Source organism: Rattus rattus, chromosome 14, assembly GCF_011064425.1.
Source record: "Rattus rattus isolate New Zealand chromosome 14, Rrattus_CSIRO_v1, whole genome shotgun sequence".
Classification (NCBI taxonomy): domain Eukaryota; kingdom Metazoa; phylum Chordata; class Mammalia; order Rodentia; family Muridae; genus Rattus; species Rattus rattus.
In genome coordinates, this window is record NC_046167.1 from 6,533,202 (window position 1) to 6,559,223 (window position 26,022).

Sequence of the window (26,022 nt, forward strand, 5' to 3'; positions counted from 1 at the left end):
TCAAATTCATGTCTGTTTTAACATATATTATAAAACTTTGTTCTGAGATAGCCCCAAATGTAGCCCAGGCTGGTCTCACACTCACTATATAGCTCAAACAGAACTTCAACCCTCAACCTTCCCACTTCAGCCTCCCAAGTGCTGGCATTAGGGAGTCATGTACTATACTCCTTGTTTCAGTAAATTTACTTTCTTCTTTAGATATGTTTTAAAGTAGAGGCTGCCTTGTATTTCAAATAATTCCCAAATAGATGATTCTTGGAAAATACTAAGCATAGAACCATTCTTAGAACATCTTTAAGTAGTAATTCATTATTATAAGTTTAATATTACAAACCCAACGTGTCCTCAGTTTGGCAGTGAATCTATCTCAGCTGAGTGAGAGGAGTCTAAAACCATATGAGAGCGAGCTTCTGCATGGCTGACCACGATGAGTATGTCTTTTAGTCGCCCTGCCAACATCTGGTCACTTAGCTATTTGTTGATGATATGGGCTACTTAAGAAAGCACATAATTACAGCACAACATTTGATGTGAGACAAGTAACAATTATCCAAGAAAGAAAAGGAATATATTCTTATGCTTGCACTTGGTGAGGTGATAGTTTGGGGTTTGTGCTGGATAGTTTTATGTCAACACCCAAGCCAAAGTTATCTGAGAAGGAATCTCAGTTGAGAAATGTCTTCCTTATGATCAGGCTGTAAGCAAGGGCATAAGGCATTTTCTTAATCAGTGATTGATGAAGGAGGCTTAGCTCTTTGTGAGTGGGGCCATCCCTGGGCTAGTGGTCCTGGGTTCTATAAGAAAGCAGGCTGAGCAAGCCATGGTGAGCAATGTAATAAGAGACCCCCCCATGGTCTCTGTGTCAGCCTCCATGTTCTTGCCCTGGCTGAGTTCGTGTCCTGAGTTGCTTCAATGATGAACAATGTTGTTGAAGTGGAAGTCAGATAAACCTTTCCTCCTGACATTGCTTTGATCATGGTGTTTCATAGCAGTAATCAAAACTCAAACTAAGACAGGATACTTGAGTTCTAAGATTTTTATTTAAGCATAAGAGTTTTGCTATTGGTCTTGTTTTTGTTAGAAGAAGTTACCGCCTACATCATTACCATGTTCTCCTATGAAAGACACCATAAGAGGACCTGTATGTACCACATGTTATGAACTCATCCCTGTAATTAACTTCCAACTTGCTCTAAGAGAGACTTTTTGATTTGTCCTAAGTGTCCATTTCAAGGGCTGACACAACTGTAATCATGTCTCCTCAGATTTGTATGCATCTATTTGTGTTACTGCTGCTAAGATAGTGACTCCAAATTTTCCTAGAAGTAAAAGGGAAGAAAGATGCATTATTACATGCGAATGGCTGTGTCCAATGATTAAATTTTAATGGTGGCTGTATAGGATCAGAGTTGTGACATCCTCAGACTTGAATGGCAAGTGTCTCTCTGGTTACTTTTATAGTCCTAACCTTCAACTAACTCTGAAATCAAGTTGCATACACACTTGAATGTTTAATCCAAGTTTGTCATTTTATCTTCTGCACTACGAAGAAATCAAAATGTCCAGTCAAAAAGCAGCAGCGTATTCAGTTTGGAATCTGCTATGAGGAATTTGAGAGAAGGAGCACATTCAGAATGTCTTCTATGTTGACTCACTTTAATGGAGTTTTCTCGACACTTCTGAAGTTAAAATGAGTTGATAGCTCTTCATTTGTAACTCAGAATCACTAATGTAGCTATTTCTACCTGGTAGCTAGCTTGAAAGGGAAATTAAACTAGGTTCATATTTTCTTACCGGACGTGATTGATAGGAAGAAATGAGAGGAGTCCTTATGCTTGTGGGAGACCAATTTATGGGTTATATAAAAATAAAGACCCTAAAAAAACCTGAGAATGGGTTGGAGTGTGCCTCAAATCTATGGGATTCTTGCCAGCATGGCTGTTTGCAGGTCAGGGATGAATGTTTCTGTACCACAGAATGGTTCAGGTAACTGTCACCGGAACTGAGCAGACTTACTCAAGACTGTGTTTGTATCAGTGGTGGCCACAGACTACTGTGTCTGCAGTTCATAGGTGTCTGGTGTGTGTGTTTGTGTGTTTGTGTGTGTGTGTGTGTGTGTGTGTGTGTGTGTGTGTGTGTGTGTGTGTACTGGAAGTGAAACCATCCATTCATCTGTAATCCTAGCACTCAGGAGAGAAATAGTAGGATCAAAGTTCAAGGTCATCTTAGCACTGTAGTAAGTTCTAGGTCAGCCTCAGTTCCATAGAACCTGACTCAAAACAAAGTCTATTAAAAGACAAATGTAAAAAAAAAAAAGGGAGGGAGGCATGACAAGTCCTCAAAAAATTAAATTTATCAGAAAACCTGTAAGCGTGACATCATCTCCCCTAGCTATTTAAAGGAAGAAAATTGCTATGATAAATTAAAGTTCAGCTGCTCCCGACTTGATGTAAGCTCGGTTTTTTAAGCAGTGCTAAGCAGCAGCTATAAATGAAGTGACTATTTCAAAGCCGAGAGTAGAAAATTATGTATCCTCTTTAAGAAAGAGTGCTTTTTCAAATTGTTTCTGGACGCGTCGCCATCTCTGTGATAACTCACAGAACGGCTGGCAGTGTTATGTTTATGAAGTCGCGAATGTGGAGTTCAGTGTAAAACGCAGAGGGCAGCAAGCGTTCATCAAGAGATGAGATAGACACACGCAGGCTCTTTTTCACCTAAGAGGAAAGAACGGATCTCATGCAAGCTTTCGTGGCTTTATAGACTTGGCCACTCATTAAACTCTCCATTTCCTCAGAGGCACGACATAAAATGTAAGTAACTGAGGTAATGAACTGTCGGCCTGCGTGGAGCTTCCTCGCTTAAGTAATTGCTGCAAATGGGAAGACGCTCGTCATAATTACGCCGACTTTTGGAATAAACTCAGGGACACACCATAGCAAGATGACTATACCTGGACTAGACGGAGTGCAGTCTTTTATTCTTGGTCATCAACCAGATACACAGGACTGCATCCAGGGACCTGACCGGACAAGGACTAAATCAGACTTGATGACTGGCAAAAGGGGGATGACCTAGAGATGTGTTACCGTCATCTGACAGTTGGAAGATGATAGCGGATTTAATGACAGGACTCTCATGAAATTAATCAGATCATTGTAGGTGCCTCAGGAAAGAGGTGGGTCCGTTGGAAGGTGCATCTTGGGAGCAGCTTGGAAAGTGCAGAAGTTCAGGCTTCGGTTCACGTTGTCAGTGTGGAGACTCGAAGCCAGTGAAGCTTGTCTCCTCACATCAGAAGCTCTGTAACGTCTGATAGTTTCTCTCCCTGCATCTACAAACATCAGCTCTGGGGACACACGTTGGAGGTTTGATTAGAGGAGGAACTTTCAACAGAGCTTAGGATGTTTACGGTATGCAGTGAGTGTCTCAGGTTGAATGCCCCTGTAGTAGGAGACGTGTTCCAGGAAACTTAAATGCAGGGTCAGAGAAGCCGTTGAAATGTCAAGAGGTGTACTAGATGGCATATTAAAACAGCAAGAGTCAGTGGCTATTTATGAAAAATAGCCCAACCGCTTTAATGCCATTGACGGCTGTATTAACAAAGTTAAGTGGGTAGCCAGTTCTGTTTACAAACTCTTATGAGGAGGGGGGCTTTATGAGAATGCCGAATAAACTCATTTATTCATTCACTTGCTAAAAGTTTATTACACTGCTACTCTGTGTTATTTACTCTGATAAGCACAGGATATTAAAAGATGTGTAAGATATCAAAATCGATTCCAAGGAGCTCATATTGGTGACAAATTCTTCCTTAAGTTTAACTATATTTTTTTCTCTGAAAGTAAATTATGTTTTGTTCTTGCTAAGTACTGTCCTAGTATTTATTTTATTGCCTTTTATTTCCTTATATCAAGCAATTAATTAAGTTCCATTAGCATGCTTGTCATAATTCGACTTTTAGCCGATGTTCAAATTGCTTTGGCTTTTCTTTCTCCCCGTTATTACTGCTGGCATTCACTCCTAGATTCGTTTACTCACTTGTTAATTTGTTGCTCAGGTAGTCATGGGTGCTGATTTTTCTTTCCAGATGCTACTGTGGGGTTCGACTGGGGAGCTGAACAGTCATGGGTTTCAGTATGAGGAGGTAGACAATAGGTGATTACACAAAAGTAAGCATAGTGAAGGAAATAAATAAGACAACCGTGGAGGCTGAGAGCAAGGGAAGGCTTCCTGTTTGACTTTCTTTATTCCCAGTTTTATTGTCAGATTTGGCTGTGTCACCCCCTGAGGCTCTCCAGCGCATACAGAGCAAGCCGAAAATGGTAGTAATGGACAGTACTGGGATGACGTCATCCCTAATGGAGGACTAGGCTCGACCTAGCTGCGAACTATGGCTGTATGTTACATATTCTCTCTAATTGTGGAATTTAGTGATGACAAATCGTCTTTGGTGCCTGTATGAAATCAGAGCCTTTCATTTAAAAGTAGATAACCCACAGCACTGGAGAGGTAGCGCAGTGGGTAAGGGTGCATGTGGGTTTTGCAGAGGACTAGAGTTCTAGCCCTGTTGCCCACAATTATCTGGAACTCAAGCCCCAGGAGCATCCAATGCCTCTGGCCTTCTTGGGCTGCTGCATCCACACAGACACATAAACATACCCATAGTTAAAAATATTTAAAAAATATGTCTTTAAAAGTAAATAATTCACTTTGACACATTTTGAATTGCCCTCCACTCGGTCAGTTGCCCCCTCAGGTTTTAGACCCCACAAACTCTCAGTTGCTGGGGTTTTCCCCAAACCACAGCCAAGATTGAAGACAGATAAATAAAACTGAGGGCTTTTAGTCTTTCGTTCAAGGGCTTTTGGGTGGGGGGAGATAAACTGCACGTTTTGAGTTATGAATCTAAACTGTAGCAACGAGGAGAGAGGATTATGGGTATTTTCTTGTTACATACTCTCAGGCACATTTAACTGTCAGCCAGAAAAACAGAGAGTTAACACATCTCTAAGTGGATGTAATCTCTTTGTGTGTTGAAAGGTTGCCTATAAGCAGAAGCATGAGGCGGAGAAGGGGCTCTCCGATTATGCCCACATGAAGGAACCACCGGAGGTCAGACACGCCATGGAGGTCAACAGGCACCAGAGTAACGTAAGCAAGCCCACTCTTGTTAAAAAAAAAAAAAAGAAAGAAATGAACAGATTTGGGATTATTTGGTTGAGATTAACCCATTACAGCACTATATTCACAAGGGTTTAACGTTTTTGTTTGAATTATTATGGTGGCTGTCATTAAATCCTTGTGAGACATTTCATGCATTGGAAAACTTGCTTTGAATAAAACAAGTGTGGATTCTGTGACCGGTTAGGTTATCAGCATTTACTGAACTTCTTGACCTTATGGGGAAGTTCAGGGCCTCTATTCCAGAATAACAGGGCCACTGGACAAATGCCCAGCTGCCATCAGTGGCCCCAGAGGAATTACAAGCTCTTGTTTTGGGTTCCCTACTGCACTTAGTTTGGGATGCTTGCCAGGTTCAAATCATTACATGTAACACCCAGTAGTCATGAGCTACCAAAGCAGGCTCCCAATGACTTAGAAGCAGGAGCAGGGGGTGGTGGGGGTCGCAAATTAAAGACAACACATTCCTCCATTGATTTCCCATGCATTTTACCAATTACCACTATCATTAAGGCCTAGAAGTAAAATCTCTCCTGAAACTAATAGCAGAATTGTGAGTTTTCTGGGCTCCTAAAAGATGTCTGAGCTGCTGGTTAAGTTCCTGACACATTAGTGTCAGTCGGTACCAATACATCCTGTCCTAGGTAGGTCAAGAAATCCCCCACCCCTTCTCAGAAACATTCCTGATGCTTTTGTATCCTCTCACACAGAATGCACCCTTCCACATGGCCCTCTCGGTGAGGTCTACATAAAACCACAAACTTTTATTTCAGAGTAAACAGTTCGTTGTGCTGACTGCATTAGGGGCCTGGTTTTAGGGAGTATTTATGTTTTAGGTGTCTGTCCTGTTGCTTTTGGGAGTAAAGAGTTTTTTGGCTCATGCTTTCAGAGAAACCACAGTCATGTTGGAAGGAAAGTCACGATCCTGGAGTGGCTGCTTCTGTGGTGGCAGCAGTGTAAGGCCTAAGTGTCTACATGGTCTCAGACTAGAAAGCAGAGAGATCTAGACTGGATCCAGGGACAGATAGAGCATTCAAAATCCTGCCCCAACCCAAGTCTTTCTGTTGGCCAGGCCCCAGTCCCCCAGAGCTTCATAGTCCTCAAAGTCATGCCCAGACTGGTCACCAAGCATTCAAAACAGAGTCTATGGGGGAACCTTTAGGCAGTTTCCATGCAGGGTATACACAGTTACATGGCATTAATTCTCATCAGGTCATAATTACGTTAAAGTCAGAGTGAGACTTGACATTATGACCCAAACGGGCCAACACCGAAGCATTCTCATGGATGCCTTAGCACTGGGGGAGCTGAAGAAGCTGAGTGTCTGAAATTGTCAGCAGGGCTAGTGTTTTAAGGGGAAGGTTTGTAAGTATTGTTTGTTTATAGAGGGGCCATGATGTTTATAACTACCACTTACCCAGCTCAGCCACAATACCAGGCACTGTGCCAAGACCGGTCATTTCCAGCTCTTTAAACAGTGCTGTGTCATGTCCCATTTTATAGACAAATGAGATCAGACCAAAGGAATCAAAACTCTTAATTCTCCCTTTCTATTGCCCCCTCTGCCTCCCTTTGAACGGCCACCGATGACTTAACATGAGAGGTTTTACATGAGAATTGAAAGGCGGGAGTGATACAAGTTGTTATCTGAATTCAGATTCTCTGCAGGAAAAAAGAATTCAGATCTTGGAGCTCCCACAACACTGAAGAAGCCTTGGACTTCAATGAGAGGCTGGGAATTACACAGTGGGGTTGAGGGTAGTGTTCCGTGGATCCACAGCATCCCTGTCTACCTCTGTTGCTCACTGAGACTCAAACACTGAAGTCCCTCATCCTGAGACTGAGGTTTATCATCTTAACTCTCTTTTCCTTTAAAAGGTCTGTGATTGAGGGATTGAGGAACCAGAGCATGAAGCCTTTTTCCCTTCCACTCAATACTGTGTACGTCTGGGAGAAGGATGTGTTTACTTACATTCCTCTGCCGACTTGGCTCAACCTTTACTCGCAAAGTTTGTACATATAATAGGATTTAGAAACTGTTTAAGACTATTTACTCAGATTTAAGGTGAAAATGATATTTGTACTCCACCTTGAGGTAGTTTATATTCTTCCCGAGTCAAGCCTCATAGAATAATACATTTGCTGTCCTTACAGTATGAAATTTAACGCAGCCTTGGAAGCCACACGGAGAAGGAGAGCTGGGACGTACACTTCCTGCTTCAGTTATAAAACATAAAATATTATCTCCCGGGATACTTCAGCCCAAAGAATAGTGATACAGAATTTTCTAGTAGAATTTAGGAGCATCGCTCTTTTGCAATGGAGAATGTCATTTTACTGTTTGGACATAAGTGACTTGATATAGAAGAGAAACTGGGGGCTAGGGAGATGGCATTGTGGGAAAAGGCACTTGTCAAGCTTGATGACTTGAGTTAGCTCTCAGTGCCCACGTGCAGAAAGGAGAGAACTTGTGTCTGACATCTACGTACATGCTATGGCATAAGTGCTGCACGTGTGGACACACACACACACACACACACACACACACACACACACACACACCATGGTAATAATAAAGATAAATAAAGTGAATCAGATTATCCTATAAACAGTGAAAGTCAACTTGTTTTTCGTATATTCACAAAAATGTCAGCGTTCTAAGACCCATTAGCTGAGAGACTGGGCACTGTATTCTGGAACCTCTACTGCTGTTTCTTTTCTGACTCTACCTTTTCTTGTGATGATCTTCAGTAGCCCAAAGAGAATGATTTCTCTTTTCAGTTCTTTTTTCTAAATATTTATGGATAAACAGAAGACTCTGACAGTCCAATAAGATTTTCACCTTCAAATAACTAGAAAGAAGCTTTCAGGCAAGCAATAGTATTTGGGTGGGGGTGGGGGTGGGGTTGGGGGAGGGGGTGGAAGATGCGAGGTGGTAACTTCTTGTGTAACTGAAAACTTTAGTGAGTGGTCATAGGAGAGGAAAAGCCATGGTTCTCATGATGGTGTCCACTGGAGCTCACACTAGAAAAGAAGGTTGGCTTTAGATGTTGGTGAGAATGTTTGCTTTGCCCGATGGCATGGATGACCATGAACAAGTTACTTATACAGAGAACATGCTTTCATATCTCTCAAGTGGGAGGCAAGCAGTGGTCCTTACCTCTAAGGGTTCACTCAAGTTTTAAATGAGACCGTATCTTTAAAGAGCTCCCCAGAGGTCTCTTTGCTTCATGAAATAGTAGGCCTATCTGGCTTTCTTCTAGCTTTGAGGGGCAATTTGAAGTTTAGGGTGATATGATAGTTAACTATGACCAATAAAAAGTTGAATTGTTCAAAGGGTCAAACCTCTATGAAATAAAATATGAAAGGGGTATCAGGTTGACGAGGCAAATTCAAAAAAAGTCCCCAAACCCCGCTCTTGTTGATACTATTATCAAAAAATGATTCAACCCGGCCTATCTGAAACCTTTTGTATTTTAAGGGATGTGCCCCGGCTCATTTTTCCTAATATAATTAGAAAAACTGGAGATATTTCTTGCCCTGATTTCCCCCAAAAGATGGGCTTGTAATGAAAACCTCAATTCTATCATTGCTTCTCACCGACCTTACATAGATGGGAACCAAAGCCAAGTGCATCTCAAGTAGCCAGTGTCAGTTTTATAGGTTGTGGTATGACTGGAATGGTCGTATTTCCAAGATTATATTGCTAATCGGTTCAACGGGCATTAAAAAGTGTTCAGTATGTGAAGCAAGAGACTTGATGTTTTTTCTTCCTAACACTAAGTATGCACACTTTTTTTTTTTTTTTTTTTTTTTTTTTTGGTTCTTTTTTGGAGCTGGGGACCAACCAGGGCCTTGCGCTTCCTAGGTAAAGCGCTCTACCGCTGAGCTAAATCCCCAGCCCCAACACACTCTTAAGATGAATAAAAAACTCATCAGAAGTTAAGTACCTGTCCCATCAGAAAGTGAAAAAGCTTGTAGGCAATTCAGAAAAATGACACCAGGACAATGATTATGGCTTTCTGAGATTCCCCATGGGACTTACAATAACAGCGACTCAGGAGTTAGCATCAAAAGTAGTATTCGGTTCCTCCCTCAGAAAGAGTCATTAGAATTACTTCTCTCGGCAAAAGGCTGTGGTGGTGATGAGACTGAATCGTGAAAAAGAAAACGTTTATCAACCGTCTAACAACAATAGTGGTAGACTGTGCTAGATGGAACTGTGGGGTTCATCCCATCTTTTAGGAAATCGAAGGGCTTTTTTTTTTTTTCCTGTTTGTCGTATAGCCATTCCTTTACTTACATTCAAAGCAGATAGAGAAAACAGTATTTAACAGAGCAAAGAGGGGCTTTCTGGAGACGGTGCCGAAGGTGCTGAATTTAGTCTTCAGTACTTACAAAAAAGCAATCTTAGTCTATGTCAGTTTGAGGTGCCTACAAGGTGCTCTGATAGTGACATGTTTAATGCTTATGAAAGGTTCCTGTTAGAGCATTGCCCTTTGACCTCCCTTGTAGTCCTCTGTAGCCTGTACTCCTCCTTGCTCCCCCACCAACCTAAGAAGCCTTCTTTCTTGTCCGGTTTTGCCTCACCAAGATCCAGTTGGTTCCGCACTAGAGTGTCAGAGTCACTGTTCTGGTCCACCTGGGTTTGTCGCCTGCTTGCACAGTGTGTGCTCTCATTTCCCTCCGCCTGTCTGTGGAGACTTTACTTTCGATCAGTTTATGAACTCCCAACCAACGTGTGCCACACAACCTTTACATAATCCTAAAGAGCTTGATGAGAATCCCCTGCATCTGTATCTGCCCATCTTCGGAGAGCGAAGCATCCATTTCCTTTTTCCTTTCTAAATCCTGCGAACGTTCCATCTATCAGCTTATTTTAACCCATGCCTAAAACAGGAAGGCTATCCTGGAGGATGTGCTTCCAGTCCTAGAAGGAAGCGTTGATACACTATACAGTTAAGTTTAGACAATTGTTAACAGGGAAGGGATGGGAATTTTAAGAATTAGTACCCATAAACTACTTAGCACAACAACTGAACACATTGCATGAATGAAGAAGCCCTCGAAGGACATGGCCTGTATGCAGCAGAAACAGAAATACTGAAGGGAGAGAATACACAGGGACTGAGAAACAACAGAATTACATAAGCATGAGGCTAGGGCAACTGAATGTGCTGAGACAGGGGCCAAGTCCAGAGCCAGACAGTTGGTGGAATCCACTGCTTTCCTGAAGGTCAGAAAGGACAGATTTGACTCCGTGGAAAACCATGAATGGATGTCTCTAGAGTTGTTGGGGTGTCTAGGTGTTGGGGCTCCATCTCCATGCACCTCAAATAAAAATGAAGAGTTTATCAGCTTATATACAGTCTTACATGGGTATCCATGGGGAGCTGACTCAGGATTTTGTACCTATAGAAATCCATGGATGCTTATATATTATATCTGTGAGCATATGTTATTATACGAGCATATGCAATGTGCTCACATATCATTAAGCATATGTTATATTAAGCATGTATTATTGGGTATTATTCATACCTGTTATCTGTTCGTGAGTGTTGTATATCTGCCCCCACATTTTGAGCCACCTCTAGATTGTTCGGAGCTCCCGATGCAGTGTTTCAGTGCTAGGCTAATGGTGGTTACATTACTCAGGCAATGCCAACACAGATTGCTGTTTGCAAAGTTCTTAACCTCCAGCTGAATCCAAAGTACAGAACGCGTGCTTGTAATTATGGTTCGAGGCCCAGCTATTAATAGTAAGCTCAAGCTTCCTTCAGGCAAGCTGGATTCAAGCCCCCTCCCAGTCTCACAAGAAGCTCTCTTTGTCCCCATGGTTTGGCTCCGTTCAGTTCTGTCCAGTGTCACTTCTGACAGACGGTTGCCATGAGGACACAGAGTCAACTCTTGTCTCCACCTGAAGCCATGTTTATAGCAGCTGGTCCTAGAGGGAAGAAAGATGGCCCTTTGTCCCTATTCTTCAGGGCCTGTGGATGCCTCCTGGTTAGACCCTAATCAGAATTTCTACATGGGCCTGCGACTTGGCTGGCTAGCCTGGATATAGGAAACCTCTGCCGCATTACTGAAGAATTATTAGTGAATGGGAAGCAGTTTCCAAACGACGGTTACTAGGGGCCAGGATGCAATTAGGAAATCACTTGTCTCCCAGTGAGGAAGACCAGTAGTTGGATACCCAGAGCTCATATATAAAGCCAGCACAACGGCATACGTGTGAAATCCTAGCAATAGCAAGGTAGGAGGTAGAAACAGACAAATGCCTGGAGGCTCACCGGCCCCTGAGGTGCAGTTTCTTGCGAATGAGAAAAACTGTCTCGCATGACAGAGAGAGGGTACCTGAAGACTAACACTTGAAGTTGTTCTCTGACCTCCATATCCACTTGCACACCAACACACACACACACACACACACACACACACACACACACACACACACACGTGCGTAATCCATGCAGGAAGTCATGCTAGGGTCAGTCTTCCTAACACAGGGAGTAGTGGAGAGCTTGCTACCTGAGTGTCCTGGATGGCAGGACATCCTGGATGTCCTTTCTTGTGGCATTTTCCCATCAGTGCTGTCCCAGAAGATGGTGAGCTGGATCCTCGCCTTTCCCCTGCGTGGCTCCGTGGTGTCCTCCTGTTTGAATGTGCAGCTCATGTCAATCTTAATATTTGTTTTGAGTCGCATATGCTGGCCTCTAATTTGCAATTTACATGGATGATGGGGCCCTATTCAGAATCCTGCTCCTGCCGTCTTTGTGCGTTCACCTCGCTCCACGCAGTCATTAGGAGAAACAGCATATAATTAGGTAACCCGTGTAAAGCCAGGGCTTCTGAGAGGTTGCAGCGCTTTTCAAAAAGTGTGGGTTTCCATCTTCTCCCCCATTCTTCTCTAGACAAAAAGCCATTTTCCCTCCCGGTGGCTCTCACATGGACGTAGTGACTTAGAGGCAGTTAGTCTTGGAGCTGGATAATAATTTGGTTTGTTTTACCTGAGCACTGGGTATTGTTTACGCAGCTTGTGTTTAACCCAGTGTAGACAGGAACTGAGTTGCTGTCATTTATGGATGCATTACTCTCTGTAGCCAATGAAGTCTCCCTATTTAAAGAGTCTTGAATGTTTAAAATCTACCTCACAACATAACTCGGTTTTCAGTTAATTTTCATATTTCTTTTATTACGTGCATGTGCAGAAGCCCACCAAGAATTGCTTGGTGAAAGCACAGCTTCTGAAAGTCTAAGCACCAAAGAAAGCAGGCGTTCTTGGCGAAATTGTACTAATTGTATCAAAGCCCTGTTCATTTGTCGGGCAGGTTCACGACAGTAAGTATGGCTTTTAAAAATAGTCTTGGTGTGAAGACTATTGCAAGCTCATGAAAGATTTAGCGGAGGCATCGCGTTCCACTGAAATGAAGCCACACAGTGCATTAGAAACCCACCGAAGTATTCCCATCCACGGGTGTTTACTCCTGCTCAGTGCCACTGAAGAAGTGGGAAAACAGCAGGGACTTTTTTTTTAACTCAGAAAAGTGAAAGGAAAAAGCACAAGTAGGTCCCTGCTACTAATCCTGAGTCACAATGGTCAGTGAGGAATTCATTAGAATCAGATTCCTAGGGCCCCGCTTACCAAGATTCTGCAGCAGGAGACTAAGTGGAGCCCGGGGATGTAAAATTTTAATGAATGGGCCATATGGTGCCGTTGCTGAAACTTTGCTGGCAACATTAGGAATAAGTTGTGTCCTTTGTGAAGGTGTCCCGTGGCTCCCATGGCTGTATTCTATCCCTCTATGTTCTGAAAAATTATAGATTTAAAAAAAATGATCATACACTTTGTATTATGACTTTAGCAGAATATATGGTAATAGGCAAGTCAGTCTGCCTCTGATAGAACTATATCTGACAGGTAGGACTGTAACTTATGACACTTTTCATGACACATAGAAACAGATGGGTGAGGAGATACTGGTCATCAGGCACTGTATTAGTTCTGTTCTGATCTTTCCACACGTTTTTCAGTCCAGGTAACGGAAAGAAGACTCATGATCAAAAGTGCCTTACACTTGTTAACACTTGTCTGGGTTTCTCTTTAAATTTCCTATTCTCACCCCGAGACTGATTTATGCCTGAAATGTATCCAGAGGGACAAGATTCCTTACTATAGCTTTTCTTGACTATTAGTAACGACTTAATCTATTAGGGGATACGTGTCCCCTAGGCTCACACGTCTGAGGCATTCTGTTGGGAAGGAAGAGGAAGGTGTAGCTGCCAGGGTAGAGAATGAGGTTACCTTGCTCCATCATCTGTCATCCCCAGGGGAACAATAATATGCATTCATGTGTCAGGAATTGTCCTGCATTCCCTGGATGGATGGATGGATGGATGGATGGATGGATGGATGGATGGATGGATGAATGGATATTGGCTGAGAATATAAACATACACACTTAAGCACAAAAAAATACTCAGAGTACTATACAAACAAATCCTTTCAGCTTGATTTTGCCCCATTTTTGTTCTTCTATTCAACAGTATATATCTATTTTAGACACATTGATGGGCCTGGGATGATATAAAGGGAGTTAATATATCAGAGGAAATGAATGATCCGCATCAAAGACATGAAGAAGGGAACTTAAGTTCAGTGTGTTCTTAAAGCGATCGTGGCGAGGATAAATGATGCTGTGGATGTGAAATGAAGTGACGAAGTTACGCCTTTTCCAATTGAAAATGTCTCTTTCATCAGATTTCTTACAGAAAAGATGTGCAAGGCACCCACACGTATACAGCGGAGATGGACAGACCGGATATCAAGAAGGCAACTCAGATCTCCAAGATCATAAGCAATGTAATCTCTCTCTTAATCTTGTGCAACTCTGATTTCTCTTTATTTTGGGGGGAGATGGAGCACAGCGTTGATAGTTGGAAGGCTAATTTCATTGACATAATCAATTCATTTGAATTAATGACATTTCAACTTTGTCCTGAGTTACATTTGAATATGCAAATTATTGGGGAAGTGCATGAATTGCCCGTGTTCAGCCTGACTGTGTCTGGTATTAGTGTATTTTTAGAGGAATACACACTATCGGGTATATGATCGCATTCAGATAGCTCAGCTTGGAAGCCAGACCTGTCAGTCTTCTGATCCTGATTAATCTCTCAGCTCACTCCCATCCAGGGAGCTCTGCTTAGCCCCTTCCCATCTGTTGCTGGTGACTTGCCGATTCCATCCCACTTACGTCTACACACTGCCTGCGTGCCATGGCTGGGGCTTCTCTTTTCTGGGATACTTTTCCAAGTTAATACCGTTTTGCTTGAGCATTTCAAACATCCTGGTTAAAGTTAACTATTGGAATAACAAAAGTCCAGGCCCCTTAAAAAATCAATGCAATATTATATTTTGATTAGTGTTAACACAATGGAAAGTAGGAATATTAAAATTTTTCTCATTATTCACTTTAGGCAGAATACAAGAAAGGACAAGGCATCGTGAATAAAGAACCTTCTGTAATTGGGAGACCAGATTTTGAACATGCCGTGGAAGCTTCTAAACTTTCTAGTCAGGTGAGACTTGAACATGATAATCCTTCAATGGCTTTATTCATAGGTTTTATTTCAAGGGGCATAGAAAATATTTCATCTTAGATAATATCTTTAATTGCAAGAATAAACCGAGGTAATGTTTCTGAAGCTACTTCAGCTAGTGTTCCAATAATTGCAAATTTCAGCAGAGGAAAAAAGTCCAGTTCTTAGATCAAAGTGTAGACTTCTCCCCAGGCGCACAGATGAACCTGTTTCAATGAGTTTGGCTATGTTGTATTTGCAGAGATCAGCAGTAGCCGATATCAAAAGTTATATTTTTATGCATGTGTACACAAAATAAACACACGTACAATTTGAACTGAGTAATTAGACATTTTCTCAATTAAAAAAAACAATTTTTTTCTTAATTAGACAACATAACAGCCAAAATAAAGTTCAGGAAACCTTGAAATCTGATTTCAGAATATAAGACCTAAGGAGTCTTCAAACCTGGAAGATATGGCTTGAGAGTTTAACAGGTTAAATTTTCAATTTTCCCAGAATTATCATATAAATGCCATCCAATTTCAGTGAGAATCTGGAAGATTTTTTAAGAATTTGGCTGAAATAATTTTAAAGTTTCTGTGGACAGGAGTTGCCTGAAAGAGCCTTTGCAGTGTGGGACTGCAGATCAGTGACAGGGAAATACTAGAAAACCATTTGAATAAGTCACTTTATATTGAAAGGTAAAATACTTGATAGTACAGAATAGGCATTCCTGAAATAGAGTCTAAGAATTTAACATATGGCAAAAGTATTGATTCAAGTCGGTGGGGGAAATATAGGTCAGTTAATAAATTGTGCTAATGTCAGTCGTTAGCTGCCCATTGTGGTAAGGGAACACTATGCTGGTATCTTCAACCCCATGCAAAAGTGAATCTCAGGTAGATTAACAAGATGAATGCAAGCCAAGAGGGATGCTACATTCCTCTAAGTCCAGCACTCAGTTGGCTAACCCAGAAGGCTCACGGTCAGCTTTTACTACAGAAGGAGACCTCATTCTCCAAGCAAAGCCAAGCCCAAACCAATACCACCCAGAAACCCAACAGACGTGAACAAAATAATTAAAATGTTAAAAAGAAAATTCAGGAATCACTATATGGTACACAACGATTGCACAAACATTAAAATCGCGGCTGCATTTCCTGACCCACGCTTTTCATTTCAACACTCAAGAGGCTGAGGCAGGAGGCTAGCCTGGGCTACGTACTGAGACCCTGTTTAAAAAACCTCGGGTAGGTAGATTAAACATGGACGTTTACTCAGGGATAAAGGTGTTAGAGTCAACAATGATGTCAGCAAACTGCAAACTACATTCATAGTTTTTGATTTTTGGAAAGTAATCCATTTCTTGTATTAAAGTTCAAAATGGAGCAATATAAATAGGTAAAAGTCTAAAATATGACTGAAGAATAAAGATAAATCCTAAGGTATTCAAGAGCACCATAATGCTATTTCTTTCAAAATTAATTTTAAAGGCTCTATGTAATTCCATTTCAAATCCAAAGTCTTTCTTTTCAAAAGTGAGGATCAAGTTAAATAACTGAATAAATCAAATGGTTTTGCCATTTGTACAGAGGAAGAATGAAAATATTTTTTTGGATAGTATAAAGAAGAGCAGTTATTTCAAAATATTTGAAAAATATGCTACACAATATATATAAAGGAATAAATATTTTTGCCATGAGATCCTTTTGAAAAAGTTATTTTTTACTGAATATGTATATGTGTGTGCCCGAGTGTGCACCTGTGTGCACATGAAGGTCACTCATGAAGGTCACAGGATGATATTAGAGGACACATGGCTGGAGTCAGAGGTGGTTGTGATCACCATGTAGTTATGAGGAGTCAAACCTCGGTTCCCTGCAGGAGAACGAATGCTCTTCACTCCTGAGTTATCTCTCTAGCATCCTCGTAGGTTCTTTAAGGTGGAGCAAAAATGACCAACAGCAAAGCAGAAAAACTGAGAAGTGAGGTGAATAGCATTCTACAGAGAGGAAAGATAAACGGCCAATCACCATGTGAGGAGATGCCCAAACTTATTAGTAGAAAAGAGAAATGTCAACAGAATTTAAGTGAAATGTCACTTGTATCCATCAGCATTCTGTCTCTTGCTTGTGGGGGAGAAGGACATGCCGTTAGAAAGGTTTTGTGTAGGAGGTCGTGTTGAGCTGGGCTTGGTTTAATGGGAGGGAAATCTGCTCACGAAGAGAGCCCCAAATAAAGACAGGAAGGTGACTGAAGTCAGGAGTGGTGCCTCTGATCCATGGAGTATCAGTTATGGCCGTGAAAAGAAATTTAGGGGGATTTTTAATGAGCAAAGGGTCCATGTTGTATTAATTTCTATATGGCATTATGTAGAGAGCAGAAGGAAAACAACACATTCCATTTATATAATATATTAATATATTTTTGCAACTTGGCACAAATCTAGACATCCATGGAAATAGGGACTCTCAGCTGAGGACATGCCTCTCTCGGATCGGCCAGTGAACATGTCTGTGAGGGCATCTTCCTGACTGCTGGTTGATGTAGGAGGACCCAGTCCTCTGTGGGCAGCACTGTCCCTGGGCAGGTGGGTGTAGTCTGTATAGGAGAGGCAGTGAGGCCAGCCAGAAGAAGCATAGCATCTCTTTATCCCTCATCATCTACTTCAGTTCAGGCCCTCACTTCCCTCAGGGATGGGTGATGAACGGTTACCCGGGAGCCATTAGATATAACATACCCTTTCCTCCCCAACTTATTTTCGATCTTGGTGTTTTTAACAACAACCTTTCAATTCGCTGCCTCTAATGAGTTGAAGTTCACTGGCATTGAGTGAATCCACAATGTACCGTCACCATCGATCCCACTTTTCGTCCCGTAAGCTAAACTCTGTAGCTGCTGAACAGTGACTCCCAGCCCAACTGTTACAGGAAGGATACGCTCCCTCCTCAGAGTGGTAAAAAGAGAAAGTACTCCCATACTAACTACAGGGTGCATGGGTGTGTGCCTTTTAAAAAGGACAAATTGTCACCATTTCAGCTGTGGGCACTCGATTAAGCTTCTACTTGCAGGTGAGAAGTAAGTCATCACAGAAACGTTTGACGTGGGATGGCTTATGTAGACGTGACTCTTGGCAGATGAGGATGTCAACACTGCAGGAAAGGTTGGCTTCTGTAAGGGATGACGATCCCAAGGGCCAGCGGGCAGTGGGTGCGAGAATCACGCAGGGAATGATCTACCTGTCAGGTCAGACTTCTCCCGAACTGTAGTGGAAGAGAGAGGCAGAGAGAAGGGACCTGTAGGAAAGGGGCAACTGTGACGTGGGTTAACTGCTTTATGGCTTGCCAGGCACTTTCATTTAGAAAACAACCCTGTGTCTTGGAAGGCTTCTAAGGTATGTGAGACTGAGAATATGCTTGGACAATACCCTTAGGAGAGGCCTAGGATGGCAATTCAAGACCTAGACATCCCTAATAATGCCTGTTAAGAAGGCAAGAGGGCTCGGGCTTGCTTTGGGTTTTGTGTGTGTACGGGTGGGTGCCATGGAGCACATGAGTGGGCTAGAGAACCAATTCCACAGTGTGGGTCCCAGGGATCAAACTCAGGCTGTTATAGCTTGGCAGGCAGCACCCCTCCCCTACTGAGCTGTTTCACCAGTTCCCTCCCTGACTTAGACTGCCATTCATTGCAGTGCCTGGCAGTTTCCATCAGCCACACAGCAGATTGTACAGAAGCAGTGTGGTCCCTGTCAGTGCCTAGAAAGCTTGACTGTGGAGCAAGACTCCTGGGCTACACCACTGGTTCTGTTGCTTGTTGGCCGAGTGACCTTGGACGTGGTCTTTGTCTCTCTGTTTCTGTAGGGATGATCTGACAGCACATGTGGCTGCTTGTCAGAGCTATCTCGAGTGCACTGTTGTTTCCTGGTCCACAGATCACACGATTCCACAAGAATCACTGTGAATAGATACTTGGGACACTTTCTCATTTACCTTTCTTTTAGATGAATTTGCACACAGGGCAGAGCAAGGGCAGGGGCACTCACTGTTAGACTCTTGTCTTAACATCACCCAATCTTCCTTGTGAGTCCTTAGAAGAAAATTTCAATCTGAGTATTTATTTTCGCATCGCGAATCCAGTCCACAAGAGCCCTTCCATTTTATTCCACCTTGGACTTTTAGAAATAGACTTTTTCAATCTCCAAGTATGTAGCTAGTTGAGCTTAAACAGGTTGTAGTCTGCGAGTTTTCTGTACCCATTGGCTTTGCTTTTTCATTGATCTTGTAGTTTATGTCTCTGAAAGGGGAAAGGTGATCCTAAGACTGACCAGGAGACCTGGAATGGTGGGTTTGATGTGTGTTCTCCAGTGCATCAGCCTGAAACCAAGGCCACAGTGTAGTTTCTTATTGTCACCAGTATTGAACTGACTCCTAAGCCTGTGGCAAATGCACAAACATACATTGGTTGGAAACGGTTTAGGAGTTCAGTAAGCAGGGAAAAGAGGTGAAGTGGGTATTTGAGAGAAGGCAAAGACAGGGCAGTGTGCTGCAGTGTAGTGGCCATGCATGCAGGGCGGGGAGTGGCACACAGCAGACTATGAGTGGGAGAGAGACATTTTGCCTGTACATTGAACTCTGTGGGATTTTACTCAGGCCAGGCAACAGAAACATGAACCAAACTATTCTTACACTACATGGAACAATGGTTTGGATCTTATAAGCTTTCCCTTTTAAATTTTATTTTTTTAAGATCTATATTTACATGTGTGTGTGTGTATGTATGTACGCATGCCCATGCATGTGTGCATGTGCATGTTTGCTCGCATGAGAGAGCATGTGAATGCAGGTGCCAGAGGAGACCAGACCCAGAAGTAGGGTTCGAGTGTTTGTAAGTCATCTTACATAGTTGCTGGGAACCAAACTCTAGTCCTTGGTAAGAGCAGCTCTTGCTCTTAAACTGAGCCGTCTCTCCGGCCCCAACTTTCTTTTTTAAAACTGGGAAGATACATATTATTATGCTGTAGTTATTTTAAAAATTAATAAAGTAAAATTTCACGTGCCAAGACAGAGATGCTAGTTTATGTGCATCTCAAATGTAAACGGAGTGTCAAAACCATTAACTTAAAAGTTCTAAATGAGGATAGCTTGTTACTATGTTCTTATGACACCTGAATTTAATATTTGGAATTTGTCTGCAGGATGAAAGGATTAAATTCTTGGTCCAGTTTTATGACAACAGAGAAACATTGTAATGTAATAATCAGTATTTATTACAAAATCATATTTGTCGTATTGATAAGAAGGAGTTTAAAACTTAAGAGATCCAATATGGATTGCTGTAAAAATTTAGTAATAAATAGTGTCCTTGAACTGAAGAAGGTATTAATTGGCTTGGAGATGCTCCCATTCTCCCTTCCTGGCAAGCATACACTCTGCCAATCTTCTGACACTGCCAAGCATGAGCTTAAATGTCATATCTCAAGTTGCCAATGTGAATGGATCTCTCTGTTCATTTCTGTATAATTCGTGATGTGGTGTGTGTGTGTGTGTGTGTGTGTGTGTGTTTTAAAAATTGTCTTGAGTGACTTAGCCTATGGAAAGTCCCACAAAGTCACAGGACTTTTAGGGTTATAAAATAAAATAAAATAAAATAAGTTAGGTTGTTGATAGATATGTAGATGTCTTAAACAAATTTATTTGGATGCTTGACATTTGACACAAAGGCAGGATGTTAACTTGTAAAGAAAAAAAGGGCACTTAAGACTCTGGGTTTAGTCCCCAGACCCAAATGAAAAGGAAAACAAAATGTAAGAAATAAGTAAGGAAAGGAGGTAGGAAGAGAGGGAGGGAGGGAGAAAAAAGAAGGGCACAGTAACATTCTATGTAAAGCTCAACTTAAATGCTGATTGCTTCTGTGAGGAGTTCGATATAAAACTGTATCATTTTCCTTGCTCACCTGTAGTGAGCAAAGATTGGAAGAATGGATGTTTTTAGATACTTGGTTTGTTGTTTTCAGTGATAACTAAGGTTCACTCTGCAAACTTTCCGTTTTTTCCCCAACATCTGATTTTACAGCTGTGCTGAAGGCATGGCTTTCTCTCCTTGCTGGCTTTGGGGGAGTCTAAGCATAGGCGTTGGGGTGGAACAGGCACCCAGGTGCTGAAGGTTCCTGTGTTTAGAGGTCTCGCTTCCTGGTTGCATGGCTGTGTCTAGAGGCACTTAGAGAATTTGTTTAAGTGCTGTCTCCATAGATTAGCAGACACAATGGGGGCTCCCTAAAGTCTAGTTATAGTTAAAAATTCTTTAGAAAGTAGAAGTTTGATTTTATATAATTGTTTTATATATATACGAAAGTGATGGATGTCAGAGCTCTAGGTGTGCCATTCATAATATAAATGAAGTAACTCTATGTCCTACTTATAGAACTACATTTATTTCTAAAACAATGGATCCAGGTATAAGGAGTCACGTTTTATCTCAACATTAACACTTCTCTCTCCCTTTCTTCGATGATCTTCTAACTGGCAGGTAGATGCTTTGCTCCATGCTTGGGTAAGCAACGACATTCAAGGCTTTGCAGGGATCTCTCGGGAGATGTGCGTGTGAATAGGGAATCAGACAAGTCGGGTTGTGAACTGTGGATTGGAATCGGAGCAGAGTGTTGAACATGTCTGTTTGGTTAGTGAGGGAGACAGTCAGAAGGAGAGAGGTTTGATCTGTATCTGCCATTTGATTCTCTTTATTCATGTATGTGCAGATCTTGGAGAAGGCATGAGGCAAGATCCAGTTGTATGTCAGTGTTTGGTTAATTAATGTCTTTTGATATAATGCAGTTATTTTTGTGTAAGTTAATTATTAATGGAAACTCTTATGTTTGGTTTCCTGCACATCTTTTGAGACCACATCACTTAGACAACCAACGTTTAGATTGAAAACTAGCTCGCAGCACTCTTCTTATGATTACATTCAACATAATCGTGGGAATCTTGTGGGCAAGAGATCAATAATTATGCCTCAGAAATATGCATTTTCTTGGCAGAGGAAATGCCAGGTTTGGTCACAGATAAGCTACCAGTTTTAGTTCTCACACCAACCTACACATTGTGTATCTGGCGCAATTGTGCTGGCAGCTCCTAAGTATACAAAAGCAGTAGGAGTTATGGTTAATTCTCAACTTGGCAGGGTCTAGAGTCACCTGTGAGATGAACTCTGGGAATGCCTGTGGGAGACATTTTGTCTATGTTACTTGATCTTGGAGAGAGCCATCGTGGTTGTGGCTTGAGACCCTTCTATGATCGGGGGCTGTATAAAATGGAGAAAGAGGTTAAGCGGCAAGCTTTATCCCTGCTCTCCGCTGGTGTCCCTTGGATGATACCCGAGTAGCTGTTTCTAGGGCTGCCCCTGTGGCCCGTTACTTGAAACTGCGAGTCAGAATAAATTCTTTCTCTCCCTTTTCGCTTTGGTTGTTGGTTTAGTTCATCACAGTTACAGAGGAAACTCAGACAGGCTCTCTGGGGTCAAAAGTTGAAGAACCCACTTTTTTTCTTGTGTAATGGAGACCCACCTTGGCTTAGGTTAGAGGATGAGGTTAATTGATTGAAACTTGGTGCTGGTCAGCATGGTACAGCCCGCCAGCTGGTTACGGTCACACAGGGACTGAGCAGTCCCTGTAAAGCGACTGGGCGGAAGGGGGCTCTGCTTGGAAAGGGGAACCGGAACCGGAACGGGAACGTGAATGCGTGAACATGGCTGAACAGAAAGGATCCTTAAGTGGGGTCCGTGGAAGTAGTGAAGGAAATCTAAACATTTCCCCCTTCTCCTCTCGTCTCTGATTTCAGGATGTAAAACAATAATTGAAAACCATCTAATTTTAGAAATGCTTTATCGATTATTTAAAATAAACATGTCAGGCAGCATGGATATCAGAAAGTTATTTTCAAGTAGAACACACAGAAAATGGCTCTTCAATGGTGTTTTCCCACCAAAGCCTCACTAGCTCGCTCTCAAGACACGTGGCCCGTAGCCCTGAAGAAGACCGTCACCCTCGGCAGGGCCACGAAAATGGCCATTTTCAAATTCTGTTTAATAAGGACTATGGCAGGGCAGAGCCTTAAGGCATGTGGATAAATGCACTCTATGAGAATATTACAATATTTTTTCACGAAATTGCAAAATATCGTAAGATTGTAGAGGGGGTATGAAAGACCAAGACAGTTTATTTTTGCTTTTGAGATATTTGCATCCTTTCTGGTAGTATTCATCCAGGGGTGTGAGATGCGTGTAGCTGGGGTGTCACTCATTGATCTACTTACGGAGAGATTTTGTCCTTACATTCCAGTCTATAACATGCATCTCTGTTGTTTTTTTTTAACCATGGAGGATTAACTCTAAATTGACAGTCCTTTCATTTTTTTCCTTATGACTAAAGAAAGAAAAGATTTAGACTGAATATTAAACATACTTTTTCTATTGGATAAATTGAGGAGTTAAAGCAAGAAAAAAAACCAAAACAAAACAAAATAAAAACCAAACCAAAACAAAAGAAAAAAAAAAAACCCTAAAAAAATGCCAGGAAGCAGATGTAGAGCATTGTAGAAAATATAGTCTCTAAAAATTAGACTTTGAGCAATTGAGATATGGATGTTACCAAAAGTATAGTTTAAAAAGAAACCTTTGGACAAATTAAATATGGATATCTTTATTTGGAATAATTCGCCGAGGAAAACCCATTCAATTTCTGGCTCCAAGGGACACTTTCTAAGTGAGGCAGGCCTTAAGACGTGTGTGCTCTTAGTTCTAACCGATCCTGAGTTACACGGGCACAGAAATGGAAACTGACCTGTAAAAATTTTTTACATTATAAATGCATAATTCTCATGGGCAGAGAAGTTGAGCTCATGCCTAATGACATTCATGACCAATATTCAAGCAGCATATTAAGATTTTCTAAATGCCTCATTAAGCTTTATGGAAGGGGATGAACACCGGGAATTTAAATTCTGCAACGATTCATTTGAAGGTAGCTTTTACTTGATCTCTTTAAAAAAAAAAACAAAAACCCTAATTTGTTACTCTTCCACCAAAATACGTGATTTCATTTGGTTTGTCTTTTTTCTTTATGTTAGGTTAAATATAAAGAAAAGTTTGATAATGAAATGAAGGGAAAAGGCCACCATTACAACCCTCTGGGAAGTGCGTCTTTCAGACAACATCAGCTCGCTACTGTCCTGGCAAGCGATGTAAGTTGTAATCTACAGAGATCACTCTCAGTATCTTCAGAAGAGTCTTGTTTTCCTAGATCTGTGTTATAATTACTGATATTTAATCAAGATCATGTAATTTCCAAGTAATTTGTAGTTGAAAACACTGGGGGCCCACTTTCCTGAAGCTTTTTTTTTTTTTCTAGAAAAGTATATTATTATAATTTGCTATTAATGGTTACTGATTACTAATTAGTTAATAAGTAGGAACAGTGGTATGAAAAAATTATTGTGTCTGATCAAGAGTAGACATAGATTATAGACTTTTTCAGGAAAGAAATGTATATTATCGCAAATTAGTAGGTAGGACAACAATTAACTCATAATTATGCCCACAAAATTGAGTTTATTATATAGTACTACCTGATACATGGGCTTTTATTGGGAAGAAATTGTCGTGAATTGCATTGCTAAAGGTTTACAACTTCCTTCGTTTTTATTATGCTAAGTGCTATCTTTGTAGATTTATTTTCATGTTTTTAAAATTAAGAAGGATCCACTGGATCAGAAGTTCAGAATGTTTTCTAGGAGGAGGTATTGTCCAAAAACCAGAAACAATGTCAAATGGTTCTTTTGGGCATCATTTAAAGGGCGTACAGACCCTTTCCAATCGGAAGAGGTGAGGATCAAGGAAAGGCTTTTCCCCTGAGGTTTCTGTGCAGCCTCCTCATCTCCCTGGGTGGCACTGGCTTTCCGTCTCCTTCATTAATGTATGGAAGTTATTCATGCTCAACAACAAGTCTCGGTTTCTGTCCGGAAGATAAAGGGGGCACGGTTGTCTTTTGGAATCTCTGGGGCTATCAGAATCTTTCTTTTCCTGATGTAACTTTTGAATGTGTGCAGATACGAATCAAGTACAGATAAACTGATCTTAAAGGAGTCTAGAGTGAGGATCAGACTGCCTGGACGTGATCCTGTCCAGCCACTTAACTATTATGCCTTCAATCTTTCTGTGCCTCAGTTTCCTCATCTGTCAAATGGGAATAAAATGCAACAAGTAGGGTGGTCATAAAGATTGTTTTTCATATATAAGTGTTTTTTGTTTTTTTTAAAAAAACTCTGGACATACGGGTAGTGTTTAACGAGCTTGATACTAATATTTTGTTCTTACTACTAGAATTAAATTCCAAAGCAGTTGGTTAAAAATAAAAAAAGATTCACATGGTGATAGAATGCAAAGCCACTAAGCTTAAATTACAGCGTGGTAAAACCGAAACAATTCTACAGCAGCGTGTAAAGAAGGAAGCGAGGTTTCTCCTTGTTCTCTAAAAGTAGAGTTTCTGCTATAATTACTTAAGTGTGTTAACACCACCGTTTTGGAATACATAAACAGTAAAAGAAATTTAAATGTTTTCAAGTCCGTAAGGAACCGGTTGATTCGTTCAGTAGTGAATCAGCACCATCTAGTGGCTGCCTGTAAATCCTGTCACCTCCGCACTAATCAGGATCCTATGTTGGGGGAGAAAAAAGAATGAGGGAATCCATTAATGTAATTCACTCTATAAACAAACTAAAAGGGAAAAAAACCCACATGACCATCTCATTAGATGCTGAAAAAGCATTTGACAAAATACAACATCTATTCATGTTAAGCGTCTTGGACAGATCAGGAATTCAAGGCCCATACCTAAACATAGGAAAAGGCAATATACTGCAAACCAATAGCCAATATCAAATTAAACGGAGAGATACTTAAAGCAATCCCACTAAAATCAAGGATAAAACAAGGCTGTCCACTCTCCCTGTATCTATTCGATATAGTACTCGAAGTTCTAGCTAGATCAATAAGACAACAAAAGGAGATCAAGGGGATACAGACTGGAAAGGAAGAATTCAAGGTATCACTATTTGCAAATGATATGTTAGTGTCCATCAGCGACCCCCAAAATTCTACCAGAGAACTTCTCCAGCTGATAAACAACTTCGGCAAAGTGGCTGGATGTAAAATTAGCCCCAACAAATGCATAGCCTTCCTCTTTATACAAATGATAACCGGGCTG

General features: G+C 41.3%; 1 protein-coding gene across 1 annotated transcript in view; it reads left to right on the plus strand.

Annotated features, from left to right (window-relative positions):
• Nebl (nebulette) overlaps window positions 1–26,022 on the plus strand; it is a 114,241-nt gene that overhangs the window by 13,749 nt on the left and 74,470 nt on the right. The window contains 4 exon segments of the mRNA XM_032884610.1: window positions 5,041–5,151; window positions 13,943–14,044; window positions 14,662–14,763; window positions 23,888–24,001. Coding sequence (XP_032740501.1) covers window positions 5,041–5,151; window positions 13,943–14,044; window positions 14,662–14,763; window positions 23,888–24,001 — 429 coding nt within the window.